This window comes from Balaenoptera musculus, chromosome 3 (assembly GCF_009873245.2).
Source record: "Balaenoptera musculus isolate JJ_BM4_2016_0621 chromosome 3, mBalMus1.pri.v3, whole genome shotgun sequence".
NCBI lineage: Eukaryota > Metazoa > Chordata > Mammalia > Artiodactyla > Balaenopteridae > Balaenoptera > Balaenoptera musculus.
In genome coordinates, this window is record NC_045787.1 from 109,577,785 (window position 1) to 109,604,549 (window position 26,765).

Below are 26,765 nucleotides of genomic sequence, written 5' to 3' on the forward strand. Positions count from 1 at the left end.
CTACAGGGATTAACCTGCTGCAGACACTCACAGACAGTGCAGTCCGTGCTTCAGACAGAGGAAATGACGATATCAGGATGCTCTGCGCTTTTGACAAGGAGGCCCCTTAGATGTTATCTCAGGAAGAATTTTAATGAACTCAGATTCTTGCATCTTCCCACACATAGGAAAGCACTAAAATCATATAGATATCATGAGATATCTATTCTTTGTGACTAGCAGTAATCTTTTACCAAGATGTATACTTGAGTGCCAAAAATATCACATATAAACTGGCTTCTCTCCCACCTCTTCGGAGCAGTTTACTCAGAGCTACTGGGCTATAGTCTGCTGGGCTATAGTCCTCAGTAAGACCTTGAATAACACTCACAACTCTGACTCACTTTGCTGTACAGCAGAAACTAACACAACATTGTAAATCAACTATACCCCAATAAAAGTTAATTAAAAAAAATTTCTTTCAGGGACCTCCCTGGTGGTCCAGGGGTTAAGAATCCACCTTCCAATGCAGGGAACGTGGGTTCGATCTCTTGTCAGGGAACTAGGATCCCACATGCCGTGGGGCAACTAAGCTCAAGAGCTCTAGAGAGCAGCAACTGGAGAGCCCTCATACCGCAACGAAAGATCCCACATGCCACAGCAAAGATGCCGCGTGCTGCAACTAAGACCCGACGCAGCCAAATAAATAAATATTCAAAAAAAATTCTTTCAGTTGACTTGAATCCTTTTAGCTTTATTGAGACTTGTTTTACTATCTGGAATATGGGCTACCTTGGTAAATATACCTTAGTAAATATTCTGGATGCACTTTCAAAAGAATGTGTATTCTGCTATTGTTGGGTGGAGTGTTCTATAAATGTTAATTATGTCAAACTGGTTGGTTGAATTGCTCAAGTCTTCTATACCCTTAGTGATTTTCTGTCTACTTGTTCTGCCAGTTACTGAGTATGGGTATTGAAATCTTTGACTATACTTGTGGATTTGTCTATTTCTCATTTTATTATTTCCATCAGTTTTACTTCACATATTTTAAAAATCTGTTATTATGTATAAATGTTTAGGATCATTATGTCCTCCTGATGAATTGACCACATTGTCATACACAGTGACTTTCTTTGGCCCTGGTAATATTCTTTCTTCTGAAATCTACTGGTCTGATATTAATATAGTCTCTCTAGTTTTCCTTTTATTAGTGTTAGTATACCTATGTGTGTGTTTATATTTAAGGTGCATTTCTGGTTGGCAGCGTGTCTTGCTCTTTTATCCAATCCGATAATCCCTAACTTTTAATTGGAGTGCTTAGATCATTTATATATAATGCGATTACAGACATGATTAGGTTTAAATCTGTCATGTTGATATTTATTGTCTATTTGTCCCATTTGAGTTTTTCTTTTCCTCTTTTACTTTCTTTTTTTTTGAATTCCATTTATTTCCTTTGTTGGGTTTTTAGCTATAGTGCTTCCTTTTGTTATTTTATTGGTTTATAGGGTTCAGAGTATATTTAATCATTCGCCACTAGGACTTTCCCCGAGAGAAATGAAAGCATATATCCACACAAAGACTTATACATGAATGTTCATAGCAGCTTTATTTGTAATAGCCAAAAACTGGAAACAGTCTAAATGTCCATCAATACATGAATGGATAAACAAATTTGGTATATCCATACAGTGGAATACTACTATCAATAAAAAGGAATGAACTGTTGACAGCCATAAGAACAAGAATGATTCCCAAAATAATTATGCTGAGAGAAAGAAGGCAGACCAAAAAAGTACATACTATATAATTCTATTTATATAAATACAAAAAATGCAAACTATTCTATAGTTAAATAAACTATATTTGTAGTTGTCTGGGGATCAGTGGGGGATAGGGTAAGCAAAGAGGAATGGGTGGGAAGGATTCCAAAAAGGCACATGGACGCTTTGTGGGGCAAGGTTTAATTATCTCGCTTGTGGTGATGATTTCATGAGTGTATACATATGTCAAAATCCATCAAATTATACACTTTACAATATGTGCAGATTATTGTAGGTCAAGTGCATCTCATAAAGTTTTAAAAAGAAATTGGAGGGAATTCTTCCCTGGCGGTCCAGTGGGTTTAGGACTCGTCACTGTTCACTGCCATGGCCAGGGTTCAGTCCCTCTTGGGGATCTGCAAGCACAAGGGCAGAAAAAGAATAGAGAAGGCAGGAAAGAAAGACGAAAGAAATAAATAAAGAAAAGAAACGAGAAAAATAAAGGAAAGAAAGAAAAGAAAGAAAGAAAGGAAGGACGGAATGAAGTACGGAGACTGAAGGACTGCATGAAGGAAGGGAAGTAAGGACAGTCAAGAGAAGGAAGGAAGGAAGGAAATAAAAAAGAGAAATTGGAAGTAAGGAAATAAAAAGTGTATTTATAATCTTACCACCCAAATATGATAACTATTAGCAATTTGGTCACTATCAAACTCTATAGACACATTTTCAGATACCCAAGTGGTATCTGAAAATTTTCACAAACTGTAGTATTCCATTATGTTAAAAATAGTTTGACATTTCTCCCATTGCTAGCGTCAGTTTATATTTGCCAAGGTAGTAGTTGCTATTATTGTTATAATTATACTGAAATGAATACTTTTATTACCCAGTCATCCAAACAACAGATCTTGAAACCTTCCTAGGTATACCTCTCTTACCACCAAAATCAACCGATCACTAAATTCTGTCATTTCTACCTTCTCAATAGCTCTCATATCTGTCACCTCCTTTGCACTCTCATCTTTAATGTGTTAAGTTAGTATAATTGTGTTGGGCTTGCATAAATTACAAACAAGAACACAAAAATCATACAACAGAGACTCTACTGTAAGGGGATGTGTTCCCTCTGGCCTTGCAGAGAGTGATGGGGATGAGTAGCTGTATCAAGGCTCTGAGGACCAACGTCCCCAGGAGTGACCCTCATTTTTCTTCTGAAAAATTGAAATAATATCTCTCATTCTTTTATCTTAATGCTAAAGATATTAAACCAATAAATCTAGTAAAATGTGAAAAAAAATTTTTCTTGGACATTTAAATGTTGATTACAAGCTGATCAATTAATTAAATAACTATATTTTATATATCTGAGTATTAATCACACATATATATTTGCATGGGCTCAACAACTCTTTCTCAGCCAAATACACCTCCCTTGAAAGGCTTTACCAAACTCTCCCTGCAATTGTCTACTCTAAGCTCTCTAGTGACTTAAGCTTGCACCACTTAAGACACGTCTATAAGTGTTTATTAATAGCCTATGAATCCTCAGAGGACAAAGACAGGTACTTAATACTAGCTGTTAAATTTTATGTGAATGAGTGTTTCCTCCTTTGTCCACATACTCACTGATTCCCCTCAAGGCAGCTAACTAGTTAGGAATGATTTTCTTTGTGCAAGTATCTAGTTGTATTGGCTTATATGTTTAGTGATCCTATGGATTTGCCTAGTACAGAACCAATCTTTTCAGAGTACCCTCAGGACTTCTTAAGGAAGGGAATTGTTTTATCAAGTGTATACCACAATGTCCATGTAAAAATGTTACCCAATAGTTCCATGGTATTTCATTCTTGATTTTGTCCAGAATTTTGGGGAGAGTAAGATCCAGTCCTGGGGATTTATCAATGAGGTTTAATAGCATTTATTATCTATAACCCAAGTGGCTTGTAGCATATGGCAACTTGTATAAATTAACATAGTATTCATTAATCATAGCAGGTTGAACCCAGGTGTATACTACTGTTAACTCACAATATGTCACATTCAAGTAATAAAAAATAATAATAATAAAAATAAACCCACTGAAACAGCACAAACAGGAGAGGAGTACACAGGGGCGCAGTTTCTTACATAAACTTAGCACCACTCTTTCTGTCTTCGAGCCCTCCCTGCACCTTGGCTGACGAGTGTATGGTACCATCAAGTTTGGAGCCTTTGCAAAGTTCTGTGGCACAAATTGGTTTGCTTCCTGTTGACTTTCCATCACTGTAGACTTATAATTTGCCCTTGTTTCGTTGTTTAAGTTGGCATTCAGGATTCTATCAACTTTCCAGCTTCCAAAAGAGTTGCAATTTCTCATGTTTCATCTCCTCTCCTTTTCTCTTTGCCTTATGGGTTTATGCTCTTTGTTTCTTTTCTACCATTTTAGTTAGGTGTGGGGAGGAATGGTAATAAACATGGGTTCAATTTGCTATGTTTCAGTGAAAGTCTTCTTTCCATTGTTCTCAATGTTTTTGTGTGTGTATCCCCAACGGATAGTGAACTCCAAGGAAATCACTGTTGAAGTGTTATTTATACATCATGGTACAGTACCTTCCAAATAGGAGTTATACTACTGTTTGTGTTTATTACTGATTACCTTGAATAGCATGCACAAGTGCCTTTGGGGGTACACAAAAGACTTTTCAAGGACATTGGCAATTTCCAGGTCCTCAACTTCCATCTGTAACCTCTCCTAAAATTCATCTGAGAATGTCTGCAACCCAGGTATTGTACTGGCTTTCCTTTCTCTCTTCCTCTCTCACACTGCCTTTCTCCCTCTTTCACACACACCACCACCACCACCAAGACCACCCCTACATCTTTTTATTTATTTATTTATGGCTGCCTTGGGTTTTCGCTGCTGCGCGCAGGCTTTCTCCACTTGCGGAGAGTGGGGGCTACTCTTCGTTGCTGTGCGCGGGTTTCTCATTGAAATGGCTTCTCCTGTTGCGGAGCACGGGCTCTAGATGCGTGGGCTTCAGTAGTTGTGGCACGTGGGCTCAGTAGTTGTGGCTCGCGGGCTCTAGAGTGCGGGCTCAGTAGTTGTGGCGCATGGGCTTAGTTGCTCCGCGGCACGTGGGAATCTTCCCAGACCAGGGATCAAACCCGTGTCCCCTGCACTGGCATGCGGATTCTTAACCACTACGCCACCAGGGAAGTCCCCACACCTAAATCTTTTTATGGCACAATTTTCCCAGGATGTATAAACCCACAGGACAGCATATAAAAATACAATTTGAAATATTGCTTTGGGCCAATTTCTTTCAATTAAGGCACCATAACCCAAGGTCTGAATATGGCATATATTTGGCCTGTGTCCTCACTTTAGATATACTGTAGCGTGGGGGATGGGAGGAAGTAATGACACTTTTTTTTTTTTTTTTTTGACTGCACGGCGCAGCATGTGGGATTTTAGTTCCCCGACCAGGGATCGAAACCTCGTCCTCTGTCCTCTGCATTGGTACCACGGAGTCTTAACCACTGGACCACCAGGGAAGTCTCTAATGGCAATTTTTAATTAAAGACTTTGTCTCTTCCACCTGTTGTCAAAGAGCTTTGCTGCTGAGGAAGAGTTCTGTGAAAGTAAAAAAAGCTAAGCTGAGAAATGTTGAATTAACTAATTTCTTCCTGCTAATGGCAGGTCTCCATGTCTTAACTACCTACCTTAGAACACTATTATACAAAATGTATAAGAAACCTACTAAGACAGCACCCAGATCATGGATTCTAAACACCATTCTCCAATTAAAATCAGGGTAGGCCCCTTGGAGAAGTGGTTGCTTCCAAAGATGGGGCAAGGAGTCACAAGATGAACCCGGAACATCTTGTGGTCCCAGAAAGTAAGGAAGTCCTAACAAAAAGATGAGGATTTGTTGAAAGAACGAAGGAGCCTACCTGAAGGAACTCTTCTAATAATAGCCAAAGGTGGAAGAATTTGAGCAACAAAGCAACACTATTATTGAATTTTAACCCACAGAACAAAATAAACATCCAGGAGTCCACAGTACCATTTATTAAATGAATGGGGGAGAAGAGGCAGCTCTTCCTTAAGAGTATAATTCCAATTAGTGTAGAAGTAAAGAAGGAAATGGAAAATCACCATTTGCAAAACATCACAGTAATAATTGTTTGAGACAAGATCCACTAAAAGTAGTGGCTGACTGTAAGGACAAACAATTTGCAAAGTCTCAAAGTATCTCCTCCAAGATATCTATCAACTAAAACGGGAAAAACAGTAACTTTGCAATGGAGAAACCTGATGAAGCCACCTTCACCAAGTAATCAAGGTCAACATCACCAATAATAAATGACTTATCGACATTGGGAATTCTTCATTTCTGTGATATTCTTCCAAAAAGCATAACATCAGTTCAGTCATGAGAAAACACTAGGCAAACCCAAATTGAGGGACATTAGACAAAATAACTGATCAATACTCTTCAAAAGTTACAAGGGCATGAAAGACAAGGAAAGACTAAGGAACTTAGCCTCAGACTTAGAAGTAACTAAATGTACTTTCTGGGTAATGTAATGGAACAGAAATAGAACATTACTGGGAAGGCTGATGAAATATGAGTAAGGCTTTTGATTTAATTAACAGTAGTTTATCAAATATTAATTTCTTGGTTCTGATCATTGTACTATGGTTATATAAGATGCTAACATTAGGGGACGCTAGGTGAGGTATACACGGAAATTGTAATATTTTTATAAATTTTCTGTAAATCTACAGTCAGTTCAAAATAGCAAGTTAAAAAAGTAAATAAAACCATGACTATAAAGTACACCTTCTCTGTACTTTTTTCCATTTCCAGTGCTAACTTGGCCTCATGCCGTATTTTGATACCAAGACAAATTTACTATATTATATAGTCATACTAACAAATGTTTGTGGAGTGAAAACCTATGATCTAATTATGTCTCCTTTTGATATGTTTGTGGTTGTGGTTGAGAAATAATACATTTATTACATTTGCCAGGGATTCAACATCCAGAGTTCTGCTTTTAGGCAGGATGGGGAGAAACTCTTTGGAAGTGACTCTCCACTTTGCCATTGATTCTGCTTTTTTGAGTAAACTGTGACTAGAATAAATTTCCTGTCCTCTGTACTTTTCCAGGTATACCTTTTAACATGTGTAATAGTAAAAATAATTAGAATTTAAATGCTCTTACCATGTAAATGGATAAGAAATGGCATTAAGTAAAACAGCAAAGAGATAAAAGCAGCTTATTAATAAGCTCGTCAGCACAAACTGAGCTTTATTTAATTGCAAGTGATGTAACCTATGTACACATTTGTTTCTCTTCCAAGTTTAACTGCTAAAATTGCCCTTACAGAGATTACATTGTAAATTGTATTTCATTAGTAATTTATTAAATTTGCCTGTCAATTGACACATTCTGTATGGAGCCTTAAAATGATGTTTTGAGAGTTTATTTACAATCATTGAAAACCAACGGTTCTGTAAAACAGGTAATACATCTTTAAACTCACAACATACATATATTTAAACATTTAAATAGAAGTCCATTCCTTCAAAAGTAATTTTCTACTGCTTTTTCATAAAAATATAAAAAAGACAACATCTGTAGTTTTAAAAACCTATATTTAACCCAAATCAAGATTTTTCTACAAATGATACCTCTTTCCAAAAAGTTTAAAAGACATCACAAAATAATGTGATGTTAAACCAAATAATTTCACCATGGCCTGGTACTTTACTTTTAAGAAATACTGTGCAGTATTTCTTTTTAAACTTTCATGCTAGATTTCAACTGTGTATATGCTATGTCAACACACCAGATTAATCCAAGTCATTCATATTTATGCAGTAGACTGTCATATACGACCAGATACCATATAAACTGTCATACCACAATTGCAAAATGGTAAAAGGCAATCTTTATGAAAACTTAAGAATATTTTAGTAAAAGGCAACCAACATCACTCTAATTTTCTAAAAATTACCTCTCTTCCTCTACCTTTTTCCCCCTTTGAATGGTACCTTTTATAGCATATCAACACACAAAGGTATTTATATCACTTTTACTTAAGTTAGCTTTTTAAATGACTGTTTTCTTTTCTGATACACTGAATTTCTCAAAAGGCACCAAGATTAGAGTCCTATGTAGTTTCAGAATTTTGTTCCTTTTTAAGTTCCTCTAGAATAATTTTTGTCATAAAAGGGTAACTCTAAGAACCAGAAGAAAATGAATGATACAACACAGTAACTTGAAACTTGTACCATCCAAAAGGTATAAATTTATTAACAGATTCCTTGAACTTTTCACTTAGGACAAGAAGTCAGAACAACTTTCTGAACATAAACATAAAAATAGAGCACACTTATTAACAGTAGGAAAACTCTAAGCTTATAGAGGTATTAAATCTTACATAATAACATACAGCCAAAAGCATTAGAAATTCACTGCCAGACAGATATTCTGATGCATTATCCTGAAAACATGTCTGATACATAGCACTAACATATAACAAAGTATGGCATTTATGTCACAGGGAGAAAAGATAGGTTTCATCACAAAAAGATTTACTAGATTTCAGCTTTGATTAATTTTAGAGATATATTTTAAAGGTAAAAAAAAAACAAGATTCACCCCTAAAATAAAAAAGTCTTTATATATATAATCCATTATTAATACTCTTTATGCTCTTACAATGTAAAACATTTAGAAACTTTTGAACTCTAAAAATTTTGATCAGTTAACCTATTTGGTCTTAACACATTCTAAATTCTCTTCTGAGAATCGCATTAATGTTTTTAGTCCATCAGTCCAACATGGATGGAACAATGCTATTTCTTTTTCTTCTTCTTTGGTGGTTCATCCTCAGAGCTACTATTTGTGCTGCTGCTGCTGCTACTGGAAGAGCTGGAATCTGAGTCTGAATCGGAGGACGAGGAAGAGCTTGTGGAGGAGGCTGAAGATGATGAACTGGAGGAGCTTTCATCAGAGTCACTGTCCTCTGAGGAGGATGAGGTAGAGGTCTCTTCACTCTCTGATGAAGAATCACTGGCTGAACTGTCACTGCTGTTGCTACTGGAACTGGTTACACTCTTAGACCTATTAGACAATTATATGCATGAGAAGCTGACATTAAATAGAATGTTTAAAAGCAATTTCACTTGAGTATTATGTATATATATATATACTGAAGCTTTGCTAGCATGTCATCTCTAGATTTGATGTTTCGAGGATTGCTTAACTGTAATAACCCCACTGTGCCCACCCTCTCCCCCCAACCACAAGGTCTTTTACTACAGCAATTTAACTCTCTTGGATGGAGTCTGAGATATGTGTACCTACTATACTATGCTCCAGAGTGAATGATGTTAGAATAAAGTTGCAGTTTAACAACTGGGTTTATTTAAACCTCATGTAGAGTGGTAAATGCTTCTTAACCTTAACTACTTTATACCAGATACAGCTGGTCAATAATTTCTTACCACTCTAATAACATTTCCTAATCTAAGACAAGAGAAATTACTTACTATTTCCAGGTACAAGGACTCTAGAAAGTTGGAGAAAAAGGATAAATGAAGGAAGAAACTCCAGATAGGTAAACAGAGGAACATATCAGAAAACAGGATGATATTTAATCATGAATTGCAAACAAGAGACTTCAGATCCAAATCTTTAACTATTATTTTAAAATCACACACCCCATTCCTCCAACTAGTATTATATATTATTTATATAATACTAAAGCCACACATACCTTTTTTTCTTGGTCTTTCTTTCTACATTAGTTTCTCCAATGCTGACAAATGTGAAGGGGGGAGAAAGCTCCTGTTAATACAGTGATTATAAACAGCTCAGACAAATGCTTCTGCTATCCCCAAAACTTTTTTCATTGGAGAAACTTTGTCTTTTATCACATGTACTGAGAGTCCAGTGTTTATTGCTATAACCAAGAGGAAAGTTTCCTGTTGCAGGTGTATATGGTACACGCAGTCAACTTAACCAGCACTTAAGCAAGACAAATGTTATCAACTGTACTTTAGAAGCCAGGTAAGTTAGTAGTTAAGATGACCAAACACACCAATTTGATTGTTTTTTAGTTTTTTCCCAACTCATCTATTTTATTTATTCATTCTTGGCTGCACTGGGTCTCCATTGCTGTGCACAGGCCCTCTCCAGTTGCAGCGAGCAGAGGCCACTCTTCTTTGTGGAGTGCAGGCCCCTCACCATGGTGGCCTCTCCTGTTGAGGAGCACGGGCTCTAGGTGCGTGGGCCCCAGCAGCCATAGCACACAGGCCCAGTAGTTGTGGCTCACGGGCTCCAGAGCGCAGGCTCAGCAGCTGTGGCGCACAGGCCCAGCTGCTCCGCGGCATGTGGGATCCTCCCAGACCAGGGCTCGAACCAGTGCCCCCTGCATTGGCAGGTGGACTTCCAACCACTGTGCCACCAGGGAAGCCCCTCTTTTTTAGTTTTGAACTTAGGTTGACATGGCTAAATTGACTATTTAGTGAACAACAGAACAAAGCAAGTAATAGCACAACAGCTGTAATTTATAATTTGGGTTTCTAGAATGGTATTATAAATGGCCATTTCATATAAAAAGAAAAGCAACCTTTAATTTAAAAAACCATTTCTTAATTGATTCACTTTGCTGTACACCTGAAAAGAACACAACATTGTAAATCAACTCTAATAAAAAATAAAAAGTAAAAATAAAACAAAAAAAATAAAAAACTATTTCTTGTGACTTCCTTGGCAGTCTAGTACTTAAGACTCTGTGCTTCCACTGCAGGGAGCCCAGGTTCGATCCCTGGTCTGGGAGCTAAGATCCTGCATGACGCGAGGAATGGCCAAAAAAATTTAAAAAACAAAAACAAACAAACAAACAAAATATTTCTTTTTCTGCATGTTCCCCAAACGTTCAGTTATTTACTGCTTAAGAACCAGAGACTTAATACTTCAAGACTGTGTTCCCTCACATTATTTATAAAGAACAAAGTCTGGAGATTTCTGAGTGAAATACACAAATGGCTTGCTGCTATACAGCTGCCAAACAACATGCATACTAAATCAGGCTTTAAAATTACAGATTTACTTCTATTACTATAAACTGTCCTGTAAATTTAACATTTGTATATTCTGAACTTCTCTATATTACCTAGATAACATTATATCCTTATTTCCTGAGTCCTCAAATATAAATATGTATTTATGTAAAGCTGTTTTACATGATGGAATTACTTACTGGAGAACTGTAATTTTTGCAGTAAAATAAGTGGTAGAAGTACATTTGTTAAGTCACATCACAAGAATGCAAGATCACTGAAATTCACACACTTCCATAATTTTATCATTGAACCAAAAATTCAGCAGTCTTTATGTAACAGAGCCAAAACTAAAATTCATGTAGTTCTATGTATTTTTAAGACCAAGATACTTGTGTAATACAACTAGAAAAACAAAAGTAAATATTGAAATGAAATTATTCATAACTCTTATATTTTATTCTTTAGGACAGAGGTCTTCAAACATTTTTTGCTTACATTCCTAATAAAAGAAGTTTGAAGAATTATGTTTTTCCCCTCAAAGGGTATAAAGTCTGGCATATTATATATTAAATATTGATATTTTAAAAAGAAAATCGTTACATCATTTTGGTAATTGTAAATACCACAAAATTTGATACGTATCATAATTAATTTTTAAAAAAAATGAACAAGCTTATCTTTAACAATTGGTACTTTTACACTGTCCCTTTTCCTCTTGGAACTTGAATTTTTATCCTCCTTTCCCCACAGAATGTATCCTAATATATTTTCATGGCTGAAAATTTTAGTGATCACTTACATTTCTCTGCAATAAAAATATAGACATAACTTGATATTATATCTTTTAATTACTTGTGATCATAAGGTTTTAAAAGTGTTTAAAAATTCTGAGTTGAATTACCATTATCATTACTACTATACAAATTGATTAAAACAATGTAAAATATATTATACATTTTAGTAACTATTATACATAAAAAAATTTCACTGGAACTGTACCTCTTAATGACATGGATTTTTTTTTTCTAGTTTATGTATCCATGGATCTTATTGCTTGACTATGACAGGGTTCAGTATCAATTTAATTCCTATATTTAACTTTTACAGATTTAACTCTGAGAAAGCTTGTTAACCTGAACAGGTAGATGGGAATAGAAAGAGTTTTGCTGTAACAATGTCACTCAGTTCTCTGAATTCCTCCCATGTTATATTCCACAAGTCACATAACGATGTATCATTAAAATATACTTTTAAATTGACAACTCAATTAGATCCTCCTTCAATTTTACTGGGAAAAATAATTACAAAAGAACTTGCTCCCAATAATTTGGGCCTTTCACTTTCTTACAACACCAGTATTTTGAAAAGTCTCTAGGATTTTATACATGAGCACAATATACCAAGGTAAGATTAGAGATAGGCGAGAGGTATGCCTTTCTTTTGTGAAATTAGAGAAGGGTAGGCAAGGTCTCATACAGATTTATTTTTGGAAGAAACATATATGAATATTGATAATCTACAAACTGGTTACCTGTCTATTCCTGTATAACCCTTGAAGAGCCTTCCTGTCCACAAACTGGAAGACTGCTGCCTGCAAAATCCAGATGTTTAAGACACTATTATATTGCTAACGGTCCCCATGAAGGTGCTACTTCTAATATGCAGCACTAAGTAGACCTGACACCTTCCTGTTTCAGTTTCTCTGAAACACATAAGCTTACTTATTTCATGGGAATTCAAAAAGCGTTATTCAAAGGGCATAAAAGGATAAATAACAATTTTTCCCTCCTACCCAGTTCTCCTTCTAGAAAAGAACCACTATTATCAACCATTTATATTCCCCCCCCCAAAAAAGCTCCATTATTCCTTTTGTCTCCCTTTTTAACATAAATGATAGTAGATTATATATATTGTTCTCTACCTTGTTTATATACTTAGTATAAGTATCTTGGGTACTTACTTTGGATATCTTTCCATATCAGTTCATATAATCTACCTCATAGTATTCTGCTGTCATTTCATTGGCAGTTGAGGCAAGAAAGCAAAGTGATTAAGAGCATGGACTCTGGAGACTGGATAGTTGATTTAACACTTAACTTTTCCACTTACTTGCTGTGTGACACTGAGCAAGTTACTGAATCTCTCCATGCCTCAGCTTCTTCATATGTAAAATGGGAATTATAATAGTACTTACCTTAACGGTATAGATGTGATGCTGAAATAAGCTAATAATTGTAAAGACCTTAGTACGGTGCCTGGCACACAGTAACACTCATTAAACATTAGCTAATATTACAATATAATCTAAATCTGGATAACCACCATAAGATATTTAGCCCCTTAATAAATTTTATAAATACAAATAAATATTCCTTTGGACACCATATGTAACCTTACCTTTGTTGTAATAATAATCGGCTTTCTTTTTCTTTTAAAGCTTTCTTTAGTTCTGCTGTTCTTGAAGGCCTATGTAGGTACTTTCTTTTTCCTGTGCATTCATAAGTCCAATGCCCAAATTCCAAGCATTTCTGACATCTTACATGTTGTTTATTTGCTTCACTACAGAGCAAAAAATAGAATACAGGCCTTAAATTTTTGACCTGACATTTTCTGTCGTGAGAAGCATAAACAATATAAGCATAAAATGATGCTTATATAAAGGTACAATTCAAAAAAAAGCATCATTTTACACTTTAAATTATTTGTTAGATTTAATCACAAAGCAATACAGTAAGTGGTTAAGAGCATGGACCTGGCAGTTAGACAGAACTGAGTTCAAATCTTCTTCCCTCAATTCCATTCCAGTAATGGCAGACTAGGTAACTCAGACAAACTCTTCAGCTCAGAACTAGAAAAGACAGTCAAAACATTTTTAACACTGTGCTCGAGGTACCAGAGAACTAACAAGAGATTAAAGAATAACCAAGCCAAGATATGGAAGAAGCTGGAAACCCAGAGTGGTCAGCCCTACATTTAAGTCAACTCTTGTGCTGGGGTTTTTTCCCAACTCAGGAGGGTAAGCAAGTATCACTTATAAGGAGCAAGGGAGACAAATTATGCATTCAGAGTTGGGACTCTGAAGGGCTTTACTCTAAGAATAAAGCAACTGCTTATCAAGTGCAGCCCAGCTTCTAGTCACCTAGGAGACTAAGAAAAATCTCAGTCCCTGAAATTGAATTAAGGTGTGGCAAGTGAAGAAAAATAGATAAAGGAATTGGAAAGGAAGAAATAAAATTGTCATTCCTTACTGATGATGTATCATGTAAATGGCAAATCCAACAGACTCTACAGATAAAAAAAATTTTTTTTGGCCCTGCCATGCGGCATGTGGGATCTTACTTCCCCAACCAGGGATCGAACCCTTGCCCCTTGCATTAGGAGCGTGAAGTCCTAATCACTGGATCGCCAGGGGAGTCCCAAAACATTTTTTAATAATTAGAATTCATAAGTGAGTTTAGAAAGGTTTTATATTGGGGTCAGTAAACTTTGTCTATAAAGTGTCAGAGAGTCAATATTTTAGGCTTTGCAGACCAAGAGGCAAAATTGAAGATATTACAAAGGTATTTATATCACAAGAGAGAAAACAAATTTCTACAAATATTTTATTAACGAAAATATTTCACATAAAAGAGGGTTATTAATGAGAAGAATGGAATTCTTTTCTATAAGATAACATTTCACTGAATTGAGGTTCAAAATTAGTGTTCTCTATCATCAAATTGATCATATATATACAAGCATATGTAAAAAGCATTCTTAGTTTGCAAGCCTACAACAGGCAGCAGGCAGGATTCAGTGGACTATCATTTGCCAAACTTTCTATTAGATATTAGGTCAACACATAAAAATCAATTGAGTTTCTACTTAACAAAAATAGTTAAAAATAAAATTTTAAAAGGTGGTATTTATAACATCCTGAAAAATAACAAGCACTTATAAATAAGTGAAAGAAAATATGTGCAAGAATTCTATGCAGAAAACAAACATTACTGAGAGAAATTAAACATCTAAATAAGTAGCTAAATAAAAGCATTACCATGTTCATAGACTGAAAGACTCAATATTGTAAAAAATGTCCATTCTCCCCAAACTGATCTATAGATTCGAAGCAATGCCAATCAGAATCTCAACAGGTGCTTGTTTGGTATGGAACTTAAACTTATTCCCTAAAATGTATATGGACATTCAAAAGGCCAAGAATAGCCAAAATACCCTTATAAAGGAACAAGTAGGGAAGACTTGGATTAAAAGAAATTGACTTGTGGTGATCATTTTGTAATGTACGGAAATATTGAATCTCTTTGTTGTACACCCAGAACTAACGTAGTGTTGTAGGTAAACGATATTTCAAAAACAAACAAAAAAATTATAAAAAAAAGAGTTCAGATTTGTGGTTAACAGAGGTGGGGGATAGGGGGAGCAGCAACTGGATGAAGGCAGTCAAAGGTACAAACTTCTAGTTATAAGATAAATAAGTACTAGGGATGTAATGTACAACATGATTAATGAAATTAACAGCTATATGTTATACATGAAAATTGTTAAGAGAGTAAATCTTAAGAGTTCTCATCACAAGAAAAAAACTTTTTTTCTTCTGTTTCTTTAATTTTATATCTCTATGAGATGATGGATGTTCACTAAACTTATTGTTAACAGTGACTTCATGACGTATGTAAATCAAATCATTATGCTTAAACTTATACAGTGCTGTACGTCAACTATATCTCAATAAAACTGAAAGAAAAAAATAAAAGACAGTGACTTATGATACAGCTATAATAACTAAGAATGTGAGATTGGAGCAAATATATACAAATATGCCAGTGGAACAGAACAGAATGTCCAGAAATAGACTAATGTATACATGAGCAATTTATGACAACCATGGCATTAAAGAGCAGTGGGGGGAAAGGTTAGATTATAAATGATGTAGGGACAACTGGTTATGCATATGGTAAAAATAAGACTTAACCATAAGCCAACAATGATTACAGACTTGGCCAAACAATAAGGTTTAAAAGACAGTATAAAAAAAGTGACATATTTGAGTTAGGAATTCTTAAGAAACAAAAACAAAGCACTAAGACTTCTCTGGTGGCACAGTGGTTAAGAATCCACCTACCAATGCAGGGGACACGGGTTCGAGCTCTGGTCCGGCAAGATCCCACATTCTGCGAAGCAACTAAGCCCATGTGTGACAACTACTGAGCCTGCGCTCTAGAGCCCGCAAGCCATAACTACTGAGCCCATGGGCCACAACTACTGAAGCCCGCGTGCCTAGAGCCCGTGCTCCGCAACAAGAGAAGCCACCGCAATGAGAAGCCCGTGTACCGCAAGGAAGAGTAGCCCCCACTCACCACAACTAGAGAAAGCCTGCGTGCAGCAACGAAGACCCAACACAGCCAAAAATAATAAATAAACACATTAATTTTTTTTAATACATTAATTTTTTAAAAAGCACTAATCATAAAAGATTGATAAATTAGAATTACTAAAATTAAGAATTTTCAAAAATTAAGAATTTCTGTTCATCAAAATATACTATAAAGAGAGTAAAAAGAGAAGCCAAAGAGTGGGAGAAGATATTTGTAACACATTTTGCCAACAGCTTCATCTTAAGTATACAAAGAACTCTTATGAATCATTAAGGAAAATGATGTATAATAGAAAAATAAGATAAAGTGGAAGATGGAAAAGCAGTACAAAAATGGGATTGGGAAACAAATTAATAAACACATGAAAAGGTGCTCATTACTAACCTAAGAAAAAGCAAAAACCACTATAGTTGAAGAAATGCATACTCTACAGTCCAGCAATTCCACTTGCAGGTACTTACACAATAGAAATCTACACAAAACTATACCAGATAACATGTATAATAATATTGGAATATTGCTTTCCTTTATGTAGCTTTTAAAAGTTTTGAAATAATCACAATCTTATAGAAAAGCTGTTAAGTACAGTTCAAAGAACTATTTTTGCTAAATCATTTGTGAACTGTTTTTGCTGAGCCATTTGTAAGTTGCCAACCTGATGCCTCATCAAACCAGAATACTTTACTGCATGTTTTCTATAAACTAGGACATTCTCATATACACAATGTAACCATCAAAATCAAGAAGTTAATGTTGATACCTTCAAGATCCCATTTAAGTTTAATCTTCAGACCCCATTTAAGTTTCATCAAATGTCCCAAAAACGTTCTCTATAGCAAAATCCAGTTCTGCATCAATGTTGCACATGTTGTCATGTCTCTTTAGTCTCCTTCTGTCTGGAAGAGTTCCTCAGTCCTGTGTCTTGCTTTACATGACCTTGACTCTTTTTGATGATTACAGCCAGTTATTTTGTAGAATGTGTTTCAATTTTGAGTTGGAGGATTTGCTTCCAAGTTCACTCATGTGGCTAATGGGAGGCTTCAGTTCCTTGCCTGCTGGCCTCTCCATAGGGCTGCTTACAACATGGCTTTACCCAGGGAGAGTAACCAAGATAACTCAAGAAAGAAGTCAGTCTTTTATCACCCAATCTTGGAAATGACATACCATTACTTTTGCTATATTCTACTGGTCATACAGACCAACTCTGGAGGAGAGTACACATGAAGCAGGGATCACTGGAGATCATCTTGGAGGCTGGCTACAACATCTGATATCTCTATATGATTAGATTCAAGCCATGTATTTTTGGCAGGAATATAACAGAAATGTGCCATGTTCTTCTCACTGTATTCCTGTCAGGTGACACAAGACTTCAATTTGTCTTGTTACTGATGATGTTCGTTTTGATCTCTTCATTAAGGAGGGTTGACCAGATTTTGCAATATAAAGTTATTTTTTGTCCTTTTGTAATTGAGGTGGTTTTAAATTATGTCCACAAGTTCGATGATATCCTTACTTCAAGGGCTGGAGCCTAACTACCCTCCCCGTAAGTGTGGCTAAGACTTAGTGACTTGCTTCTAACTAACAGAATAAAGCAGGGTGATGGAGCGTGACTTTAAAGATTAGCTCATGTAGCTGCCATGTCATGAAAACACTCAAGCAGCCTCTAGGGAGGCCCACGTGGTGAGGAACTGAGGCTTCCTGCCAACAGCCCTGTGAATAGCTATCTTGGAAGCAGATCCTCCAGCTGTGGTCAAGTCTTCAGATGACTGCAGCCCCTGGCAACATCCTGACCACAAACATATGGAGAGAACCTGAGTCAGAACCACTCAGCTGGGACTTCCCTGGTGGTCCAGTGGTAAAGAAGCCGCTTTACAACGCAGGGTACGCGGGTTTGATCCCTGGTTGGGGAACTAAGATCCCACATGCCGCAGGGCAACTAAGCCCGCGCACCACAACTACTGAGCTCCCGCGCCTCAACTAGAGTCCGCGAGCCGCAAACTACATAGCCCATGTGCTCTGGAACCCACGTGCCACACTACAGAGCCCATGTGCCCTGGAGCCTGCATGCCACAACTAGAAAAGAGAAAACCCACATGCCACTAGAGAGAAGCTCACACGCCACAACAAAAGATCATGCATGCCTCAATGAAGATCCCGCGTGCCACAACTAACACCTGAGGCAGCCAAAAAAAAAAAAAAGAAGAAGAAAGAAAAAAGAACTACTCAGCTAAGTCACTCCTGAATTCCTGACCACAGAACTGAGATGTTTATTGTTAGAAGTCACTAAATTCTGGGGTAATTTGTTATACAACTATAATTAATAACTAATAAAGCAATTAATAAGTATTTTGTGGGTTGGTATTTGAAAGTACATAAATATCCTGCTCATTAAATTTTTAGTTCATTTATTCATCTATCAGTATGAACTTATTTTTCTATTTTATTGAATGAGTTACTATCCGTTACCATGATTTATTCTGATGCTCAGATTGCCCTAGATTTGGTCAGTGGGAATCCTTCCAAGTTGGATTCTGTGTTCTTTTGACATGTTTCCTTCATTCTTTGAGCACTTCCTTGCTTTCTGGTACAACAAAAAATTCCAGGCTCATCTTATACTTTCCCTGTCCTGAAATCAGGCCTTTCCAGGCCTGAAATCAGCCTGATGGAACCCTGATGACATTCAGAGTCAAGATCAGGGCACACATGTGCTCACTGTAACTGGAATGTTGCTGCTCCCAGGTACCCTCAGTGGACAGAGCTAGGGAACAACACACACATTACTATCCATGTATCAAATACACACACTTACAGCTACACTTAACTACATATTTTGAAAACCATGAATTCATAGCGATCCCTTTAATTCCAATCCAACTTCACAGAATTTATTCTATTTTCTCCTTCCCCATACCTCCTCCTCCTTCAGTGAGAAATCTGGCTCCCATTACCCTTAACAGATTTACTTATTTGGTCAATTTGTCTTATGAAACCAATTGCCCATTGTTGCCCCCTCCCCCTGACAGATGCCCTCTTTACTCCACTTGGGCTCTGGCGCTCTGCCCTTTGCTGTCCTCCCACACGCACCATGTGAACATGCTCCTCATCCTGCTTGGGCTCTGACTTCCACTGCCAGGCCAGCCCACCTCACATGAACTCATTTCTCTTTCTATTTAGACTGTGCCACCCCATACCAAATTATACCTCCCCTCCCCCATGGAGACATTCTCCCCACTAGGGTGACAACTTGTGCTAAATGGCTCTCCCTGTGTGGAAACCCCCCTCACTCTGCTTGGGATCTGGTGCCCTGCATTGGACCTTCCCTCAACTGGATGCCCTCTGCACCCTGCTGGCACTGCAAGCCAGTTCACATCCCTATGTAGATGCCCTAGTTACTCCCCTTCAGCTCTGATACTCCAGTGCCAGGTCAGTCCTCTGCATGGATCCATACCACCTCACGGCTTTAGGACTAACTTGTTCAAGTAGGGAAGAGGAAGAGGAAGAACTATAATAATATTCTTAACAACAAGATTTGTAAAATCCTCAAAACTGGAAATAATATCAAAGAAGAATGTATGATCTGTGGTATAGAATACACTGGAATACTTCATAGTAATAAAAATGAACAAATTCCAGCTTAATTTAGCTCAGATGGAGCTTAGATATAAGAAGCTAAACTCAAAAGAATCTAAATTGTCTGATTCTGTGTAAAGGTTAAAGACAGGCAAAATTAAACTCTAGTGAATAGTTAGATGGTAAAAGCACAGAACAGAAGCAAGTAAGTAATTACCATAAATGTTAGGACAGTGGTTACTTTAGGAAGCAGGGAGGAGGTTGTGATTGGGAAAGCGCCTTGGTGGCATCTAGTATACTGGCAATTTTTTATTAAATACTTGATCTGGGTGGTAGTTACATGGGATGTCTCTTTATATTCCTATTAAGGACATATTTATGTTGTCTGAACTTTTTTGTAGATGTGTTATAGTTCACACACAATAAAAATTTTTAAAAATCTTGGCTCTTTCACTACAATAGCTTTAGGCTCGTTAGCAAGCCACTTTTGAACTTCAGTTTCTATTCTAAAAAATGGGATAATATCTACTTCACTAGGTTATTGTGAGAATTAGATAAGACCATAACCGTGGTTTATACTTACTGTGCCAGGAATTTAGCTAAGTACTATTATTACATACAATACAATCTAATCCCCATGACAACCCAATGAGTTGAGAACAATATCCCCATTCTACAGACTGGGATGTTTGTATAGAAAGCAGTAAGGAATCTGGCATAAAGTAATACAAATAAATGGGAGTTGTGAATATCATCCACACATTAGGCTAATCAATTATCTGGACTAAACGATACATGGCAATTTAAATTTTCTCAAAACATGGTTGCATGATGGATGGATGCTGGATTCTTAATTTCGACCTAGAGCAGTCACCTTTTTATCCCTGGGGAACACATAATTGGTGTTCAGTAAATGTTTGTAAAATGAATGACTGTTTAAATAGGCAAGGGTTTAAGAGGACATATACTGTTTATAGTATGCTTTTCATTAATGAATTCCCACATCGTCAGCCAGCTTCTGTAATTTTGACAGTCATTTATTTTTAGCATTTGTTCAAAAATTAAGCCAATCCTAATGTGAAGAACTAATGTTTCAAGCAAGGAAATACTACTCAGTAGTAGTTTTTTTTTTTTTTTTTTTAATAAATTTAATTATTTTTGGCTGCATTGGGTCTTCGTTGCTGAGCAGGGACTACTCTTCGTTGTGGTGCGTGGGCTTCTCTTTGAGGTGGCTTCTCTTGTTGCGAGCACGGGCTCTAGGCGCACAGGCTTCAATAGTTGTGGCACGTGAGCTCAAGTAGTTGTGGCTCGCGGGCTCTAGAGCGCAGGCTCAGTAGTTGTGGCGCACGGGCTTAGTTGCTCCGCGGCATGTGGTATCTTCCCGGACCAGGGCTCGAACCCGTGTCCCCTGCATTAGCAGGCGGATTCTTAACCACTGCGCCACCAGGGAAGTCCTGAGTGGTAGTATTGAAAGATAATAAAGAAGAGTCAGCTTTTTGCCTAGTAATAGTTCATAAATTGCAGTAAGCAACTGCCAGAACCATAACTATAACTTCAGAGCTTATCTGAATGTGTAATGTAGCAAATTGTTAAGGCTATCAATAATAAAACACTCTATGGACTTAATATTAAGTTACCCACTTTTCAGGCAAAAAGAACCACTAACACATTTAATATATACACAATTGTAATATGCATTCCAGAAATAATAAATTCAAAAACATTAAAGGATAATTAGTAAAAAATGTAAAATCATGACTCTCATATAAATATAAAATGAACACATGTCAAAGGTTTTATTTAATCATTAATTAATAAGGGAACCAGTAAGATGTTGCAGCTGGTTCAAAACAGAATCCACACAACACACATATATGGGCAATCAGGAATGCAGGAAACGAATTTACAAATAGTTAAAAACTGGTCAATAGACACAGGGCAAGAATCAGTTGTACTGCCTTTTCATGGGTAAGAATCTTTTCTACCAGCTTTCTACAATTTACAGAGTTATTTTAAAATAGCTCAAAGAGGGCTTCCCTGGTGGCGGAGCGGTAAAGAATTCGCCTGCCAATGCAAGGAACACGGATTCGAGCCCTGGTCCGGGAAGATCCCACATGCCGCGGAGCAACTAAGCCTGTGGGCCACAATTACTGAGCCTCCGCTCTAGAGCCCATGAGCCTCAACTACTGAAGCCCGCACGCTTAGAGCCCGTGCTCCACAACAAGAGAAGCCACCGCAATGAGAAGTCCGCACACCGCAACGAAGAGTAGCCCCTGCTCGTCACAGCTAGAGAAAACCCGTGCGCAGCAACAAAGACCCAACTCAGCCAAAAATAACTAAAAAAAAAACAACATATATATATATGAGCCATATGTGTATATATATATATATATATATATATATATATATATGAGCCATATATATATATATATGGCTCAAAGACAGTGAGGCACAGGCCCTCACAGAGTCACTAGCCAGGATAGGGAATTAGACAAATCAGTCAGTAATCTTTCTTTTTTTTTTAAATCCATTTCAAAGCCTTTCACAATATTTCCTAACAATGAAAATATGTAGGAGGGTGGAAGCCTCTCAGAATCAAGGAAATAAAGTCTTCTCCAACTCATAGTTTGTTTTCCCAATATTAAGAAACTTATAACCTGGGATCCCAGCCATTAAAAATATTATCTACCAGCACTGTGGAGTCTGCTTTTTGTTGTTATAAACAAAACGTTCACCAATATCTAAAGCCCACCTATGATGTTCTAAACATTAACACCCTTAAAAATACTTAAATCTTCCATATAGAATACTGAATGAGACACACCTATAATTTCAAAATGAACAAGATCAGCATTTATTTCTTTTCAAATGAATACCCTATTTAATAATATTCCATTTCTATATTCTAAGCTAAGGCTTAAGGAAGCGTTTTAATGGTACAGCCTTTTTGGGTGAAACCACCCTCTCTGATACCATTTCTGTCAGATTGGCAAAGCTGTTTTTTAAGCCTATTGTTGGCAAAGATGGAGGATGGGCACTCTAAATATAGTAAGATACACATTCTTAATTGCTGGTGAGAATGTAAGTTGCAGAGACTTTCTGAAGGGCTATTTGGTAATATGCAACAAAAATCTTAAAAATGTACATACCAAATAAACAAAAAATATAATATAAATGATGATTATCTATCTAGAAAATCCCTAAGAATACAAAATGGAGCTACTAGGACTAATGAGTTTAATAAGGTCACAGGATACAAGGTCAATACACAAAAGTCAATATACTAGGAACAAACAATTGGAAATTGAAATAAAAAAAATACTATTACAATACTTACTTGTACCCTTGTTAGACTCAACATAGAGTTCCAGCCTGTCAAGACCTTTCCGGATTGGGATTTCGTCATCCATTGTATTAGTTATCCCTCTCAGCTTTGTGTTAACTGCAGATTTGATAAACACGCACATGTGTCCTCATCCAAGTCATTTATAAAAATGTTGACAAGACCAAACTGAGGACCAAACTCTGCAGGCCACCATGGGATACCTCTATATATTTACTTAAACCCATTAAACAATACTCTTTGTCCATGATGTTCAATTGATGTACCTAATTGTTCTGTTTTCACAAGGATATTGTGAGAGACTTTTTAAGATGCCTTTTTGAAATCCAAATACCTAAAAGGCAAAAAGAGTATCAATCTGTAATGACTTGATACCTGATGATCTTGGCTTTTCTTTCTGAACGTATTTAATAAATCCAGCCAGAATTTTGGCTGGAATGGATATCAAGTTCACTGGTCTGGTGTGTGGAATCTACCATTCTCATTTTGAAAATCAAAACACAGCATTTGCCTACATCCAGTCCTTCAGCATCGCTCCTGTTTGCCAGGGGTTCTCAGATTACCAACAGCAGTACAGCCGTCTCACCTGGAAAATCTCTGTTATGTTGGGGAGCAATCACCTGGGTCAAGTGCCTTAAATACATTCAGAGTGGATTAGGGCTCTATAACTCACTCCTCAAGTATCTTGGGCTTCAGTTCCAGTCTTCTCATTCTGCATATAATTATATGTGGGTGAAATCTGATTCAAAGTTAAGTCCCTGAAAGATCTGCTGAATGAAAAGTTCAAATTTCCCCCTTTTCCTCCTTTAGTCCAAAGACTTTTAAAAACAACGTCAATAGTACTTTCTCACTTCTCATAACTTGTAGTTTAAGACTTGTTCTTATGGAAGTGCTATATGCTCTTTATAAATAAAATTAAATCTTTTTGATGAATATAAAATGAAAAGTAAAGGCTCCTCTTCTGCTTTCCCCCCAAATTCTCCTGGACTCCCCTTGCCTCTAAAGGCCCTCCCTCTCCAACTCCCTGGGAACTGTCCCGACAGTCTGCAAACCATGACAGGTTTCATTATACACCATGTTTTCTTTCCAGTAAGACTAGAAGCTCCTAAAGCTAAGATTGTCTTTTACTTCTGTGTAGCTCATGTACCAAATACAAGCATACTGCAGAAATGGACCAGCTGTTTAACTGTCTGATACTCCAAAACTTATGTTAAAAGCGCTAGAAGTGTTACTTTCACTTCATATTTAAGTGGACATTGGTTGGTTTTGTCAATCTAGCAATCATTACCTCCTCTGACCTACCCACCCATTCATTTATTTTTATTTTATTTTATGTTTTTTCCCACCCATTGGTTTATAAGGATCCATTCAATTATGCTGGGAAGAGAATGAGATCCAAGTCAATCAAAGCTTCATAATCCCATAGACATGGTTCAGGGTAGGGTATGTAACCCAATCTAGACAATGAGATGTTATCAACTTGAAGCTGAGAGGATATAAAGGACCCTAGATACTGCAGCCATCTTAGGACCAAAGGAGTGATCTAACCAAGTATGGAACCAACACCCAATAGGGCAAACCTGAGAGAGATTAGACTATGGTGATACCATTTAGTGCACATCTATTAAGTATTACTGTTACTCCATTCTTGATCTCAGAACCATATGACTTCAAAGCCTTCTTCCTCCACCAAGCATACTACTACTTCATTCTGATTCCTTAAGTCTTTATCCTTATGTTCAAGGAACCTCATCAGGCATGAGAGGTAGTCTGATGAAAGGGAGAAGAGAAGGATCAGGGCTCTTAGAATACAAAATATAAATATAAAAAGAAATACAGGGGCTTCCCTGGTGGAGCAGTGGTTAAGAACCCGCCTGCCAATGCAGGGGACATGGGTTTGAGCCCTGGTCTGGGAAGATCCCTCATGCCATGGAGCAACTAAGCCCGTGCACCAACAACTACCGAGCCTGCGCTCTAGAGCCCGCGAGCCACAACTACTGGGCCCGCATGCCACAACTACTGAAGCCCTCGCACCTATAGCCTGTGCTCTCCAACAAGACATGCCACTGCAATGAGAAGCCCGCGCACCGCAAGGAAGAGTAGCCCCCACTCGCCGCAACTAGAGAAAGCCCGCACGCAGCAACGAAGGCCCAATGCAGCCAAAATTAAATAAATTTATTAAAAAAGAAATATAAATATACACATTAGAGCAGACTGTGAGCGATATATTATTAACGGGCAAATGGTGATGCCGTGAAAAGCTAACAGAGTGAAAAAGTGTCAGACGTTGTTTGGGTATGCAGACTGGTAGAAGAAAAAAAAAGGTTTCACAAGAAAGGGGCATCTGGCACAAACTCCTGCATTATCTGTTCACAGCAAACCTCTTGTGCTATTCTCTCTCGCTCATTATCCACAATGGCCATCTTTTGTTTCTTAAAAACTAAGTTCTTTGCTGTCTCAAAACAATTATGCTAGTCTGGGTGCTCTTTCCCCAAATCCTGTCATGACTCGTTCCTTTCTCACATTTCCGATCTCTGTTCAAACGCCACCTCTTCAGAGATGCCTTTCCAGTCCAACCAACCTAACCTGGACCTTTTTCTCTTTCCATCACCTCTTATTTCCTTCAAAGCTCTTGTCATCAACTGTATTTACTTAAAATGTTTAGTTTATCGGCTCTTTCCACCAATAGAATGTAAGCTTCCTGAAAGCAGGGATTCTGTCTTGAACACCTCTTTTTACTTACACCCAAATACCGGCATAGAGCGATAGGTAATGCATAAATTAATATTTGTTGGAGAATGAATGGCAGAAAGTGAGACGAGAGCTTGGCAGAAAAGTCAGGCTGTTCCTAGGGAAGGCGATAGGAAGGGGCAGGAAAAGCCAGCTGGGCTGGAGGTTGCACAGGAAGCTGAAGGTTTACGTCGGCGAGACTAGGCGGTGTTGGACGAGGGCTACAGGCTTCGCCCGGTCACGCGTGGGGGTGGGCGGCCGGGTTGGCAAAGGGGCATAAAACTCTTAGCGAGACTTAACACGAGACTCTCTTCAGGCACCCCTAGGTCCCGCCCAGCGGTCTTACGCAGCCGTCTTCCACGAAATCGCTAATCCACATACATCAAACTTACCGCCCTGGCCCGAGCCCCTTGCGGGCAGGCGACGTGTGAGAAAAACGGCCAACCTCCGCCGGGCCACGCTGAGGATCCCACACCGACCCCGCATACCGGCACCCGCTCACTAGCCGGCTGACGCGCTTCTCCCCGCCCCCAGCCCGCCCCGCGGCCCGACTCCGGCCCTAACTTACGCTTGTCTCCGGGCTATGAGGCGATGCATGGGAGTCGCCATCTTAGCGCGGCTGAGGCCTGCCGCGCTGGGTTTTGGGAAACTCCTCAGAGGGGGCGGGGACTTAGAACTCCGGAGGCCGTAGGCGTGGGCGGGACCAGTCGGGCCTGGAGAGCTAACGGGGCAGCTCTGGGGGCAAGTAGTGGTTAGGGCCTGGTCTGTTGTGTTTCTTGTGTGCGTCTGTAGTTTGAGGGTTGACCGGTCTGAATGAGGGATTTTAAGGATGGGTCCACGTATATTGCGTGGAGAGGCAGGGAAGAACATTCTAGAATGAGGGATCCATCTAGCCATCTTTATATACAAATGAATTTATATATATATAAATGAA

General features: G+C 37.8%; 1 protein-coding gene across 2 annotated transcripts; it reads right to left on the reverse strand.

Moving 5' to 3' along the window:
• Positions 1-7,202: 7,202 nt before the first annotated feature.
• ZCCHC10 (zinc finger CCHC-type containing 10) lies at positions 7,203-26,480 on the reverse strand. Of its 2 annotated transcripts, XM_036848403.1 has the most exons (4): positions 26,400-26,480; positions 13,208-13,369; positions 9,520-9,561; positions 7,203-8,864 (listed from the first exon to the last, which is right to left on the reverse strand). In XM_036848403.1, exons 1-4 carry the CDS (start codon positions 26,438-26,440, stop codon positions 8,597-8,599), a joined length of 513 nt encoding a protein of 170 aa, XP_036704298.1. In that variant the 5' UTR covers positions 26,441-26,480; the 3' UTR covers positions 7,203-8,596. The 2 variants fall into 2 exon arrangements, with proteins under 2 accessions (XP_036704298.1, XP_036704299.1); XM_036848404.1 differs by lacking the exon at positions 9,520-9,561 and having other exon boundaries at positions 26,400-26,462.
• Between the last annotated feature and the right edge of the window lie 285 nt (positions 26,481-26,765).